General features: G+C 37.4%; 1 protein-coding gene across 5 annotated transcripts in view; it reads left to right on the top strand.

The window, feature by feature from the left end:
- The window catches only part of scaper (S-phase cyclin A-associated protein in the ER), a 327794-nt gene that overhangs the window by 69632 nt on the left and 241831 nt on the right, over positions 1–16331 (top strand). For all 5 annotated transcript variants that reach the window (XM_073025528.1, XM_073025526.1, XM_073025530.1 and 2 more), the window contains exons 9-10: positions 2713–2931; positions 15340–15513. In XM_073025528.1, coding sequence (XP_072881629.1) covers positions 2713–2931; positions 15340–15513 — 393 coding nt within the window. The remainder of the gene's footprint in view (positions 1–2712; positions 2932–15339; positions 15514–16331) is intronic.

The raw sequence follows: 16331 nt of genomic DNA, 5'->3' as shown, positions 1-16331 counted from the left end.
TTTGTCCAGGATGTCAGAATGTTCAAATTTTCTTGGTGTTAAATAATAAATGATTTTCTGTCTATCTGTTCATGTTGTATCACTGTTTGAAAGGGGGGCCCTGGAACCTGAGAAGAGCTCCTAAGGGGGCCGTGGTCAAAAAAATAGTTGAGAATCACTGCTTTATACTGACACATAGTAAAATGTGAATACTTAATTGGTTGAAAGTGCCTGATTCTCTCAGACTTTTTACACACCAGTACTGAACTAGCTGTTTTCGATTGTAAGTTTTGCACTGAATTCCTAAGGCAAACTTTAAGGTGAGAAGAATTTGCATTAGAACATAAGTTTTTTAAAAAAATCAATTTGTTTATACAAGTTGATCCCCTGTGACATTGTGCACACATTGTACAGGCAAGGCCTGTACTGATTTACAATATGTCATCTGCATATTACTTCCAACTGTGATGACATAATACCTTCTGGTAGGGAAATCAGAGCTGTGTTTCAAATAAAGAATGAATGGTAAGTTAATTATAGAATTTTTGTCTTTAATAATTGTTGAAGGAAGCCTGAGGAAATTTGGAAAATATGTGTGACAATTAAGTGTGAAGAATCCAGATAAATGCCGACTTCTCGCCTCTGTCGATGTGTGAAGTAAAAAGACAAATCTTCATTTGGTGATGTGATTAAATAAGGGGAAAGCATAAAATAAACTTTTGGATGAAGCAGAATAATGAGGAGGAGCCTTGGGAAAAGGCATGAAGACAAAAAGTAGACAGAAACAAAATGCTCCTTCAGGAGAACAGAGCCACAGGATGGAGACATGACTTTGGCACAATGGAATGCACTCGAAGATAGATCATTCTAGTTTAAGTGAAGATTGGCTGATTGCTACTTGAATGCTTCTGCAGCCAGCATTCAGCTTTCATATATTTCTAAGGTATAATCTTGTTCCAGCAGTGTACCAGTTACTCCTTAAAGCAAGCTCACCTAACACAAAATATAATTACATTGTTAATATTGTTACTTTTCAAACTGATTTGATTTTTAAATCTGCCTAGTTTATTTTCACCTTTTGATAGGCATTGTTTCTCTGAGTCCAGCTTGGCTCATTTAAAAAAAAACTTTTGTATTTTATATATATATAAAAATCTATTGGGTTAAAGGAAAGGATTTTATCAGCACTGCTTAGTCTGATGAGTTTAGATGAACTGGGCAATGCATCTATGTTCTTGATACCTGAATATATCGTGCCTTCTTCAAATTGCATCAGGGCCATCAAGTTTGCTCAGTGCCCTATTATCATCTGTCAGTTTGCTTCATATCCTTAATGAGTAGTGGCAGTTACAGAAAAGAATTGTCGACCGTGATGAGATTACTGCAGGTTTATGAAGAAATAGCTTGCACTGATACGAAATTCTATGTCTGGTATAGATCATAAATCAGTAATTCACTCAGAAATGGGGAACATTTCAAGAGCCCAAGAGACTCTGCATTTACATTAAATTGACATTTTACGTTGGGTATTATTAATGTTTAAATTCTTGGCTCTTAAAATTTCCCCTTTTCTCAGAGGATGGATTGTTTCCTAAGTTAGTGCATGTGTTGGCATCCAACCTTCAGCTACTAAATGGTTGGGTGACTATGATTTTATTTATATTGCACATTTGGGGTGAAAATTTTGATTATGTTTGGCTGAAGAGCTTATCATGTGTTCAAAAATATAACCCAAGAGCTTGAGAAACTAACACTGGGAGCTCAGTGGAAAGCCTTGCATTCCTCAGTCCTGATAGACCATACCTAAGTGATCACATATTTTGCAAGCCACCAGTTGGTAATTTTTTCGTACTAATCCAATCATTAATGATCCTAAGCGATGGAAAGCACTAAATAATCATAGTTCAAAGGAAGCAGAACACGGTTAATTCAGTATTGACTGTTTTTCAGCTGTAAGAGAACTGATGTATTCAGTTTTGTGCCTGATAAACAGATACATTGACAAAGGTAGAGTTCTCATTTAATTAGTTACTTTCTAACCCTCAGCACCATTTGTACATTTGTCTTTTTAATCTTTTACTATTTAAGTGCACACTCTTGACTTCAGGCCAGAATAACAGTTTGGCATGGATATGGACTAGATGGGCCTATGGGCCTGTTTTTGTGTTGCAGGTCTAGGTGAGGAATTACCACCTGGAATCTCATCCCCACTCATTCTGCCTTTTGATGTGTACCTCAGAACATTCCCCCCAGTCATCTTTGGTTCAGTGTCCTTGAATTCTTTGTGATGTGCTTTAAGCTGTTTATCTTGAAGTCACCATGCAAGTAAAAGGTATTAGATATTTTCCCATTGTTTTTCTGTGCTGGCTTATATCTGTGGAAAAAGGTCCTTGGCCCACTACCATATCTACAGATGCAATTTTGGATGAGAATAGGGTGTGTTACACTGTCAGGATGTTTTAATTGATTCTATAATACAAGCAGGTATTATTTTACATGTAAGTACATTACTCTGCACTGCCTTCTCTTTTACAAACTGCAACAATATCTCCCCACTTACAAGGTGCTTCCAATCTAATTAGTATCTAATTGGAAGCAAATCCAAATAGTCTTTGTACAGCTTTAACTGTCGAGAGTTTAGGCCAAAAGATCTCTGTATTTTGATCAATAGTAGTGTTTTGAATAATTGCAGACCTACTGAAACATCTTGTAATGAGCATTATATTACATTAGCACACAGCAAACATGCCGATGGATTCTGTGCAGCCTGATAATATGCAAGACAAGTCCTGGCAGCAAGAGACAGACAGTGGTGAAAGAGAAAAAGGTGCGGTCTGCCTATCACAGGATATGAAAGTGGAAGTGACGCCCACTGTTTCTGTGCAAGAACCATCTCCATCAGAGAGTCCCAGACTGGGACCTGACATGGATCTTTCCAGTGAGCTTTCAAATGTGAGTATGAAAAGAATAAATACATTGCTTGGATGATATAGCATCTAATGACACAGAGGGACAGACTTCTATTTTTTTTAATACATGTGTTTATGATGCTCTGTTTAAGCATTTCTCTTCAGTGCAGAACTGCAGATTGCAGCATTTTTTTAAATAACTTTCTTTCCCTCTTTGGACAATTTGTACTCAGTTGAGCTTTATATGAAATACCAATTAACCTTTGATCATTTTCATTGAAGGATGATGTTGACTGAGGAAAACAACCAAGTACTTTCCTATTATTCAAAAATAACTATTATTCGTTAGAGCAACACAAGCAAATTGTTGGAGGAATTTAGCAGGTTAGGCGATATCTATGGGAAGGAATAAAGAGTTGATGTTTCAGGCTGAGACCCTTCATCAGGATTCTTGATGAAGGGTCTTAGCCCAAAATGTAAAATCTTTATTCCTTTCCATAGATGCTGCCTGAACTACTGAGTTCCTCCAACATTTTGCTTATGTTACTCTGATTTCCAGCATCTGCGTAATCTCTTGTATTAACTATTATAACTTGTATTTGGCTGAATTAACAACCCCGTTAAACTTCTGATGCTGCAGTTTTTATTCCTTCCTTTTGGCAGCCCAAATATATTGAGATATTGGTACATAATTTGACTTGGGTAGCAAAGGCACTGTTGTGCATACAAGTTGACACTTGGAAATGGTACAGAAGAGAGCTGGGTACCAGCAATGTACCTACATTGTCTAAATCTTATGTGTGAAGTTCTATTTGAAAGCAGTGTGTAGATAAGAAAGAAATGGGGAAGGACAATGAAGGTTATTGTGCCATGCCAATAAAGCAGCCACCTATAATCTTTAGGCTGTTCCTTCTTGTATCAAGTATTTAATGGACTACCCTATTATTAGATATTTCCAAGTTCTCTATGATGTTGAGATATACAATTGCTCTTTCACTTCTTTCCTGGGCCTGCACCACTTTAAATTTAAGCAAGTTGAAGCAGTGCATCATGACATTGTATGTATTAATATCCTAATACAGTGCACATGCATATTTTGCAGTGGAAATATGGAAGGAATATGGAGAGCATACCAGATGAATAAATTTCAATGGGGTAGAATGCCATAATCTGATTACATTTCCAAAATAAAAGTAATGTAAATGATGGTAACATAATGTGTTCAATGATAATCTTTACTCTTCTACTCAAACACGCTTGCAATGAAGGCTAATGTACCAGTTGCTTTTAGAGATTTGTGTACACGGACACCTAAGTCTTAGAACATCAACAATTATCATAATTTTTTAAATATCCAGAATTTCTGGACATCATTTTTTCCCATATTGTACTCCATCTGCTACTGTTTCAACTTGCCTTTATCACCCTGAACTTTCTTGTTTTATCATGATCACACTTAATTTTGGGCTGACGTCTGGCATTCTTTCAGGAGGGTGAACCCTCGCGAGGCAGCAGACCCCAATGGAGTACCAGGTAAAGCTCTGAAAACTTGTGCCAACCAGCTGGCGAGAATCTTCTAGGACATTTTCAACCTCTCAGGCTAAGGCTGGAAGTTCCTTCCTGCTTCAAAAGGACAACAATTATACCAGTTCCCAAGAAGGGTAGTGTGAGCTGCCTTAATGATTATCGTCCACTTGCACTCGCATCTGTGGTGATGAAATGCTTTGAAAGGTCGGTCGTAGCTAGAATGAACTCCTTCCTCAACAAGGACCTGGACCTAGTGCAATTTGCCTATTGCCACAATAGGTCTATGGTAGACGCAATCTCAGTGGCTCTTCACACAGCCTTAGATCACCTGGACAGTACAAACACGTGTCAGGATGCTGTTCGTTGACTGTAGCTCAGCGTTTAACAACATCATTCCCACAGTCTTGATCGATAAGCTACAGAACCTGGGCCTCTGTACCTCACTCTGCAGTTGGATCCTTGACTTCCTAACCGGAAGACTACAATCTGTGCAGATTAGTAATAATATCTCCTCCTCACTGAAGATCAACACTGGCTCTCCTCAGGGATGTCTGCTTAGCCCACTGCTCTACTTTCTTTATACCCATGACTGTGTGACTAGGTATAACTCAAATGCCATCTATAAATTTGCTGACAATACAACCATTGTTGGCAGAATCTCTGATGGAGATGAGCGGGCATACAGGAGTGAGATATACTAGCTAGTTGAGTGGTGTCACAGCAACAACCTTGAATTCACTGTCAGTAAGACGAAAGAGCTGATTGTGGATTTCAGGAAGGGTAAAATGAGGAAGCATGAACCAATCCTCACAGAGGGATCAGAAGTGAAGAGAGTAAGCAATTTCAAATTCCTGGGTGTCAAGACCTCTGAGGATCTAACCTCGTCCCAACATATCAAGCAACACATACAAAATGCTGGTGGAACGCAGCAGGCCAGGCAGCATCTATAGGGAGAAGTGCTGTCGACGTTTCGGGCCGAGACCCTTCGTCAGGACTAACTGAAAGGAAAGGTAGTAAGAGATTTGAAAGTAGGAGGGGAGGGGAAAATGCAAAATAATAGGAGAAAACCGGAGGGGGTCTTTCTTGTCACCTTTCTGGCTCTCAGCTTCACCCCACCCCCTCCAGTCTTCTCCTATAATTTTGCATTTCCCCTCCCCTTCCTACTTAAAAATCTCTTACTACCTTTCCTTTCAGTTTGTCCTGACGAAGGGTCTCGGCCTGAAACATCAACAGCGCTTCTCCCTATAGATGCTGCCTGGCCTGCTGCATTCCACCAGCATTTTGTGTGTGTTGCTTGAATTTCCAGCATCTGCAGATTTCTTCGTGTTTGCCCAACATATCAATGCAGCTATAAAGAAGGCAATGACAGGGGTTATGTTTCATTAGGAATTTGAGGAGATTTGGCTTGTCACCTAAAGCACTCAAACTTCTACACATGTACCGTGGAAAGCATTCTGAAGGGCTGCATTACTGTCTGGCGTGGGGTCGGGGGGGTGGGGGGGGGCTACTGCACATAATCGAAAGAAACTACTAAAAGTTGTAAAATCTGTCAGCTCCATCTTGGGTACCAGCCTCCAAGACATCTTCACGGAGCAGCACCTTAAAAAGGCAGCATCTGTTATTATGGACCTCCTGCTCTCATGTCCTCTTCTCATTGTTGCCTTCAGGAAGGAGGTACAGAAGCCTGAACACACACACTTAGAGACTCCGGAACAACTTTTTCCCCCTTTTAGGAACATCTGATTCCTAAAAGGAGGTTGAACCCATGAACACTACCTCTCTTTTAAAAAAAATATATTATTACTGTTTTTGCACTATTTTTAATTTAACTATTTCATATACATATATACTTACTGTCATTAAATTTTTTTTGTTTTCTATATAATATCATGTACTGCTGCTGCTAAATTAACAAATCTTGCGACATATACCAGTGATAATAAACCTGATTCTGATTCCATCAGCAAGCTAAGAGATGATGTATTTGGTCTTTACACCAAACTGTTGATACAGATTTTGAATAGTTAGGGCCACGCGCAATAAACGATACAGTAACCACTGGTCACAGCTTGCCAAATCTAGCAGGACTTGCTTATTTCTGCTCTTCTTTGTCACTCTTAATTTTATCAGCAGTTTTTTGAAGCCCACGTCCCTCTCCTCGGTTCCAACAGATTAGTTCAAAAGTGATTTAGAATCGTACAGACATGGAGTTCAACCCACTGGGTCCACACTGTCATTCACACCCATCCACAGTAATGGTACACTAATCCCATTTTATTCTCCCCAAATTCCTATAAATTCCCTGCAGATTTTACTTAACACTGGGGGTAAATTACATTAGCTGGTTAACCTACTAGTTCTACATCTTTGGGAAGTGGGTGAAACTGGAGCATCCAAGGAAGGCCCATGTAATCACAGGAAAGGAATTAGAATTCCATGAAGGCCGTATTGGAGGTCAGGATTGTAGGGGATTTACTGCTCTCTCACAGCTTCTGTTCCACTCTACTCTTTCATTTCATAAATCCATGTTGATTCTGCACCATTATATTATGATTTTCTAATGGTCCAGGTCTTTGTTTTCCTGGAAATGGCAATATAGATAGAATAGTAAATAAGTCATATGGCATGCTTGCCTTCAAAAGTCAGGGCATAGAATATTAGAGTAGATACATTATATTGCAATTTTACAAATGCTGGTTAGGCTACTCTGTAGAAAGGATGCCATTGTGCTGGAGAGAGTGCAAAGGAGATGAATCAGGATGAGCTGGAAAATGTTGAGCCAATATGGAAGTTTCTAACATTAACAATTGCAAGGGCATGAGTATTCAAGCTTCAAAGCAAATTTATTATTATTATCTACAACCTTGAGATTTGTTGTCTTGTGGGCAATTATAGAAAAGTAAGAAAATACAATAGAATTTATGAAAAACTATAAATTAGAAAGATTGACAGCCAAGTGCAAAAGAAGACATCATAGAAACAATTAAAAAAGTAAATAAATAATACTGAGTTATAGAGTCCTTGAAAGTGAATCTAAGTTTGTGGAGTTTGAGGTGAGTGAAGTTATCCATGCTGGTTCAGGAGTGTGATAGCTGTAGGGTGATAACTCTTCCTGAACCTGGTGGTGTGGGACCTAAGACTCCTATACCTCTTATCCGATTGTATTGGAGATGTAGACAGCACCATTACCAGTGGCTGCCACATTCTCTACTTCTGCAAATATGTAGGAGGAATATGGAAAGAATTTGAGGGAAATCGGGGAGATTAGTGAGAAGATGAAGACATTATTAGTATTCATGAGCCCATTTGTACTTGGCAAAATGAAAACCTCCCTGTTATTAATAGAACATCTAATTTTCACTTCTTTGACCAGTTGACAGGAGCTTTCTAATGCCTTGTTGGGAATCACTGTGGATTGTTGCTGAACTATTGTAACATGTGTTAAATTGAGCCTGGTTCCTGAGCACCAAGTCATGTAGAAACTATGCTGAATATAAAGTAGCAATCTTTGAATATTACTGAGCTACATTTGCCATTGATTTGTATCTTTTAAGGTCTAATTGTTTGTACTTTCATACATCTAATTAGCTCTTTAGAGGATGTCATTTAATAGATTAATGGGTTAATGAGAGTTAAGTACAAGAGTTTAGTCTCAAGCTCTCTTTAAAATGGAATTGCCAATACCTATGTTAAATTTGACTGCTTATTTAAATTATGAAGATTAATTGCAGTTTAATTGACACATGAGACCATTTCTGTTTAAAAAGACTGTAGGTTCTGAATAGGAATAGAAAATATATCTCAGGAATTTTGGATAAGAAACTTTAGGTTATTTATGAACATGTATAACAGACAATTAATATTTGAATTAATATCAAACATTTTCTCCTAATTTCAGCTACTCTTTATTTATGGAATTATCCAGCTTTTTAAAAACAAAACAGGTTGCATATTTCCCCTGAAGCTTTATTGCATCTCCTATTTCTTTTATACATTTGTATGTGACTTACAAATCAATTTGCACGAAAAATGGATTGAAATGTTAAAATAGTTGCAAGGATTTATAATGAGCTCTTTGGATACATTTAAAATAAAAATATCAGCCTGGTTCATTTGGTGATGCCTTTACTTCTAGGTCAGAAGGCTTCAACCCCATATCAAGTTAAGCTTATAATCTAAACTAACGTGCAGGCCCTGCACTATCTGAGGTGTTGTGCCTTAGATGAGATTTCAAATTATTAGTCTGCCTTCTGGTTCACATGAAGGTCAACTGATTTTGGTAATCAGTTGAAGGTGAGGAATTCTTTTGGTTTTCTAGCAAATTAATTTCTGTTTTCCAGTATGACTTAAAGTGAATTGACCACACTTGCTTCCCTGAGTGCTCTGAGTTATCAAATATGAAATGTAGCTTTGTTGAAATTTGAGGAGTCACATCAGGAAGAAATGTTTTTTTCCCCCCAACATGAGGGATAGTGGTAAAGGTAAGCCTGTTACGTTCTTCCTTCAGACATATGTTGGGATTGGAGGATGAGGTGATGTGGTGTGTGGGTTGAAACTGAGATTGGTATTTGTTCAACATAGAAGGTGGGAATCACTGAACCTAGATGATAAAATGGAGTTAATTAGGTGGAGCAAGTTTGATGCTGGATGGTCTTGTTACCTTATTTCACAGAATGGCTAATCTACTGAAGGTGACCATTTGGCTTGTCCAGCCTATACAGTCTCTAAGTAGCAACAATTCAGTCTCTCCCTCACCTCACCCCATCATGTTCTTTAAAGGCTTACTCTTTTAATGTTATGTTGAATCTGTTTCCACTACCATTACTGCCAATACATTTGAGAACCTGACAACTAGCAGCTTTAAAAGTATTCCTTAAGCCACTTTCAGTTCCTTTGCCAAATACCTTCTGTCTTTGTTCTTGATCTTTCTGCCAGTGGGGCACACTTACTCTCCAATTGTAACTTTCATGATTTTAAATATCTCTATCAGGTCCATTTATGATCACCTTTGCTCTGAAGAGAAAGCTTCTGGAGAAGCTTTACCTTCTTTAGATGAAATAAGTAACTGAAGTCTCTCCTCTCCTGCATTATTTTAGTAAATATTTCCTGTACCTTCAAAGCCTTTATATCTCCCCATGGCACCAGAAATGCACTCAGTACTACTGTGGCTGAACCATTGCTTTACCATTGCCTACTTTTCTTCTTGTGCTCTTAGTTTCCACTTGTAATTCCTATAATCTTTTAATATTTTTTCAACTTGCTTTGCCACTTTCAATAAACAAACCACATGCTTTTGTACCTATTCCATGAAAAGCAGTATCCTCAAAATAGGAATGAAATGATTGACCATAGTTCCTTTGAAGGCAGGAATTATGGTTTCCCTGAATTCTGATGCCTAAGGAACTAGATGAAACTATCATAGGAAAGTATTGGAACAAAGATTCTAGAAGACTATGTCATGAAAGATATAAAATGTTTAGAATAGTAGTTCCTGATCTTTGATAGTGAAAGCATAGATAAAGTAGTTAAAAGTAGGAGTTGGAAAATGTAAATCAGGAAGATGTGAGGAGTGTTCATGAGTTCACTGACTGTTCAAAAATCTGATGGTGGAGCAGAAGAAACTGTTCCTAAAACATTGAGTGTGTGTCTTCAGGCTCCTGTACCATTATCTTAGTAATGAAGTGGGGGGGAGGGGGGAATGAGTGTCCTTAATGATGGATGCTGTCTTTTTGATGCATCGCGTTTTGAAAATGTCCTGGATTTTTAGGAGGGTTGTATCCATAAGACATAGGAGCAGAATTAGGCCAATTCAGCCATTGAGCCTGCTCTACCATTGCTTTGCTTTGCAACTCCTGCATTCTTTTGTTTATATTCTCACTCTGTAACTGCTCCCTTTCACTCACTGACTTGTTAACATTTAGTCATCTCTTGCCGTATTAGATATCTTGCCTCCCCCAGCCCACCCTTTGTCTAAGCATGCTTCTTTTTACCAGTTTTGACAAAGGATCCTCAACAGGAAATGTTAACTCTGTTACTACAGTTGCAGGCTGACCTGGTGAGTATCTCCAACACTTTCTGATGTTGTCATAATATTTTCTAACTAGCCCTAAATTCCATGGTTTCATTAGAAACACTAGAAGCCATCCAGGGTTGTACAAAAAACTAATTACACCAGCAAAACAAGGCAATGGAAATTTTGTACAGTTTGGAGTGTTATGATGGAAGTAAAGATGAAAATTAGCTTGATTTTTTTTCACATACATCAAAACATTAAAACATACAGAATAGTGATGTGTGTCATTTTGCATCAATGACTAACAGAATCCAAGGATTGTGCTGGAGGCAGTCCACAAGTGTCCAGTGCCAACATAGCATGTCCACAATTTGGTGGAAATTTAACCCTGATCCATGATCTCTGGCCCTGTAAAGCAGTTGCTTTAACCATTACACTACCATGTGCTAAGAAAGAAATAGTTTAGTTCTATAGTTCCTTGCTCTTCTGCCAGTAGTAACAGTTGCTCTTCATGCACTCTGCCTATATCCTTCAGTTACTTTGGATATTTTCATCTTGTCCCCCACAACCTCATCTGTCCGAAGGATAGCAACTCCAACCTCTCTATTCTCATAATGTCATCCCAAGAAGCGCGTTGGTAACAAACAGTCTGCAGGTGGAACACCACAGGTCAAGCAATATCTGTGAAAGGAATGGAATTGAAAATGTTTCAGGTTGAAACCTTGCCATTGTTACGAATGTGACTAAAACAGGCTTGTTAGTAAACCTTTCCTACACCACTCTTAGGCCTTTATACTCTTCATAAAGAGTGGTGTCCAGAATTTTCCTAGATGCTACAGATCCAGAATTACATGCAAAATAAACAATTTGAACAGCAGTTTGATAGTTTTTTTAAAAAAAATTCTTGTAAGTTCTATCTTTTCCTTTATTATTTGAACTTATCACTGCAGTTAGTAATAAATTAATGCTTGTTGATGTGCTTTATTCCAGCAAACTTTGTAAAGTGAAGTGATATGATGAACAGAGTTGTGTAAAAAGTTACTTGTGATTTTAGCAACTTCTATAAGCTATTTCTCCCTTCTGTTTCTTGCAATCTGAGTGTTTCTTTGGAAAGATCTATGTAACACTATAAGTGATGAGATCACCCTGAATTTACTTGTAGGATGGGGGGGGGGGGGAATTCTTGGCTATTTACATGACAAGGGTGAAATAATATATCTGACTTTGTCTGTCGTGGCAACATTCCTATATGTAGAATTACCAAAAGAATTAAAATGATACCTTAGGGCAGTGCATTTCTTGAATAGACCCATTATTATTCTTTAGCATTTACTTTAACTGAAGATTTGGTTTGTGACATGATTGAAAATTCTGTCAAAATAAATAACAAATACATTTTAAGGTGTCAGGAATATAATATATGGATTAATTGTTCCCATACAAAATGGCCCTCTTCTAACAATGCCATACAATTTTCCCTCCTTGACATTAATTTGTAGAACAACTCTGGCTCTGAGCATGAACAATAAACAATTCAAATGTAAGAATGAATTAATTGTGCGCATGTCTACTTTGCCCATTTCTCCTTGTATAGACCGAAGTTATTTTAATTGGATGATTTGCGCCTTTGTGGGACAATATGGATCCGTTCAGCCACAGCTTTGCTGTATGTAAGAAGGTTGTGTGAAGAGTCGAGGAGATCAATGCCTCCAAATTTTAAAAATAGGAGTTAAGACAAAACAAATTGGGAACCAAAAATTAAAAAGCTGTAGATGTTGAAAACCTGAAATTACAAAAATAAGAAAAGGCTGGATCACTCAGTAGGTCAGGCAGCATCTGTGGAAAGAGTAATTTTTAGATCAAAGACTTCAGTAGAGCTGGGAGTGTGAGAAAGTAAGTTAACATTAGGTTACATAAAGAGTGGGGATGGAATAGATAGATTAGAGGGATTGGGTGAGATCTGGATTGCTAAGGTAATTCCAATGCTTGTGGAACTGTCTGGATAATAGAAAAGTGAGAAAGCAAACAATCGGACATACAAATCGTGGCAAATTGGAGCTATCGCAGAAGTTAGAGAATGTTTGAAATGCCCATCAGGCAGTCTCTAAGGAGAGTAATGTAAAGTTAATATTATAATTGGAGAATCTTACAGCAGAACTGGCCAGTTCTGATCCAAATGAAAACATAAGTTTGAAAGGAAAAATGGAATTCTTCCAACTTTTCACATAATTGGAAAAAATATGTAATATTAGCTCTTGAAATGTTCACAATTTTGTAAAAGTGCAAAAATGTTAAAAATCAAATTATTTTTCATTTGCTATGAAGTTATCCTATGGATCTTATGAATTTGATCCTTTTTTTTTCAATATGACTCTGGTGTTATCTTTCTGTAATGGGGAGCGAATCCTTTTACTTCCAAACACTTCTCAATATTGGAAGGGCATTATTCATGTAATTCACAAAAGGGAAGTATCTGTCATCTCTTAGCTGTTTGGTGAAAATGCCCAAAGGATGTAGGTCTATATAAACAATGTTGGCATTCGGGGCAATAGCACAAGGTCACTGTTGACAACAGGGTTCAGAGTTCAGGATAACACAAACTGAATGATCACTTGTAAGCTGTGTAGAATTAGTACTTTAAGATTTTGAAAATCCAGTTTTACTCAGTAAATTAGGTATATATGGGCCAGTTAAATTTCAGTTGTTCCAAAGAGTTGGTGTTGCAGTATGTGTAATAATTAATGTTAAAATTTGACTAAAAAGGCTGTATAGATATTGAAATCTATTATGTTCTCCATCCATGCTTTTTGTCCTTTCTCCAGAAAGTTTCTATCCATAAAAGGTGGTGAGTTCTTCAAATTTATTTGCACTATGGATTTATTGCCTATCCCTAACTACCTATTGTGGTAATCTTCCTTTTTTTTTGGCAATTCAATTAGACAGAAGATGTATTTCAACATTCTGTTTTACTGAAGGCCCCTTCTATTACAGAAATTTTAAGTATTCTGCTTTGTTTTGCAAGTGAGCCATGTATAAAATACCTCACCTAAGCAAATGTGTTCATTCTAGTTTTTCCTCAACTTTCTACTGGACTAGGTGCTGCATCTGATTAATTGTTGTAGGTAATTATAGGTTCAATGCATTTTTAGAATGTATTGCAACTAGAATTATATTTCTTGCAATTCTGTGGTGCTGATCTGTCATAACAGTTAAAATTTCAGGACTGACCAAAATCATCATTGCTTAAAGCATAAGAGTAATGTTGGAGTACAGTATAGATATATTACTAGTGAAATTTAAGAGACTACTAGACAGGTATATGGAGGAATTTAAGATGGGGGGGTTATATGGGAGGCAGGGTTTGAGGGTCGGCACAACATTGTGGGCCGAAGGGCCTGTAATGTGCTGTACTATTCTATGTTCTATATGTACCTTTGATGTCATAGGTAAAACAATCCTGAGTTATCATTAGAACATGGCCCCCAGAATCTTTCGTTGTCTATGCAGACTTGGTAGGGGAAAGATTTGAGGGTGACTTTGCATACTTGGGTAGAGAATAAATTGGCCAAGACCGCATTTCATATCTGAATCTTCTGAGTGAACTTGTTTGTGTATGATATCACTCAGACAGAATTACATGTGATATCTCAAGTAGATGTAGAATTACACCCCAATAATATTTCCAAAACTACAGAGGGGGAAGTTATAAACACAAATTTTGGAAATTTCTGGTCCAGTAATGGTGGAATGAACTTTGTGTTCCCTTATTGTCATATTATGACATTTATTCCATTTCAATGAATTCTTAAATCTAACCTCAACAAGAGGTTGGAATGTATGCATGCTTATATGTATAATTGGAAAACTGGCTCCTTGAATGTAGGAAAAGCACAAAGAATATGTTGATTTATTGAGATTATGAAATTGCTTCAGGCTCATTGTTAATTTGAATAAAATGTTATATTTCGTGAGATTTAGGCTATATGAATTTCAGGAACACCACGACTATATTCCTGGCAGCTTTGTTTTTATTTGTCACCCCACTTCATAAGTCAAATCCGCTCTTCCTACTTCCTTCAGAAGTTTATTTGGAACCTGTTTGTCCTTCCAAGTAAAATAATTTCACTTGGGACAATTGTTTGGAGCGGTGTAGCAGACTTCCGTCTTTTCAAAAGTTCAAAGTATGTTACATCTTCTTGCGGGCATTCGAAGTAAATACAAAAAACAACAGATTCAATGAAACACCGCACCCAACAGGACGAACAAACAAGCAATGTGCTGTTGACAACAGACCGTGCAAATAACGAAAAGAAAAAAAATAAGCAATAAATATCGAACATGAGTCCATAGTTTGCAGAAACAGCTCAGTGATGGGGCGAGTGAAGTTATCTCCTCTGGTTCAAAAGTCTGATGGTCGAGGTTTAGTAATTTTTTCTGAACCTGGTGGTGTGGATCCTGAGGCTCTTGTACTACCTCCCCGATGGCAGGAGTGAGAAGAGAACATGGGCCTAGATGGTAGGGATCCTTGATGGATGCTACATTGCTGTGACAGTGCTCCATGTTGATGCGCACCATATAGATGTGCAAATACTTGATACCCTACACTGGACTGATTATCAAGCAAATGTTGAATCAGGCATGCAGTGCAAACCGTATTGATGGGGCTTCTTCCAGAACATTTATGCACCATATCTGTGCAATTAAGTTCTGTGTTATACAACTCATAAAACATTTGTACTATTTTTGAGTTAGTGAGAAAGCAAATTCATTATAACATGAACTAGCCCATATTATTGTGAATGCAGTATCATTTGCCAAGGGATGTATTTAACATATGTTCGGTACTCTTTTAACTATCTTGTGATAGGCAATGAAGATGACCTTCATAATTATGTGGATTTTCTTCTGCAGCAATCTATGGCAGCAGTACTTGCAAAAGGGGAGGAGCTGGCGAATCGTTTAGAAAAGGAGAATGAAGAAGCAATTGCTAATGCCATTGCTGAGGAGGAACAATTAACAAGAGAAATACAGGCAGAGGAAAATAATGACATTAATCTGGAGACTGACACTGAAAGCGAGTTCTCAGTGAGTATAATCTAGAAGATTATTGTGGTTATATGATTATTGGTTTTAATTGCCAATCAACAACCCCTCCCCCAACTGCCACCAGCATCAGCAGCCTCCTTCAGTACACCAATACAATCAGGTTTTACTCCTTTTATCCTGAAATTGGTATGGTGAGTTCCACATATTGATAACTACTATAATTTAATACTAGAGTAAATTGCTGCATAATCCACATAGCAAATACTTGTAGACTATTTGCTTGAACATTTATAGATTCACTAGGCAATTTTGATTGCTGATCTAGAGCAAGAAGATTGGTAAAGACTAATTTTGTTGATACTATCACTGGCCTTGTTAAGGTTGGCATTCACAACAGTCATTATTTTAAAAAAAACCTGTAATATCCCTGGTTTTGAATAGTTGAGCATCATGAAAGGTTGCGCATTTGCTCACTGGAAAGAATTTGACAATTTCGCCAGTGTGTGTTTTTTTAAAATTTGACTACAGCTAAGTCTCTTTGCTGGATTCTACCTGTATGACTCCAAACACTTCAGGAAAATTGAAGGATATAATTATAAAAATAGCATATAAATGAAAGTTCTACTTCTCCAGAATTTCTATGGTTTTAAAAAATCTTATATTGAATCCTTCTAGGTAGTCTGCTAAGCTAATTCTTTTTTTGCTGTAGGGAATTATTTATATTCCTATTATTACTATCTTCTTTTCCATATCAATAGATTATTTTACCAGTTTTCATAATCCTTCTGGGGAAAAATAGCACCCTACCATTTATGGTATGTGTCCCTATCCCTATTTGACATTTCAAATACCTCATA

This window comes from Hemitrygon akajei, chromosome 21 (genome assembly GCF_048418815.1).
Source record: "Hemitrygon akajei chromosome 21, sHemAka1.3, whole genome shotgun sequence".
Lineage (NCBI taxonomy): Eukaryota > Metazoa > Chordata > Chondrichthyes > Myliobatiformes > Dasyatidae > Hemitrygon > Hemitrygon akajei.
This window is presented reverse-complemented; position numbering and strand designations above follow the sequence as displayed.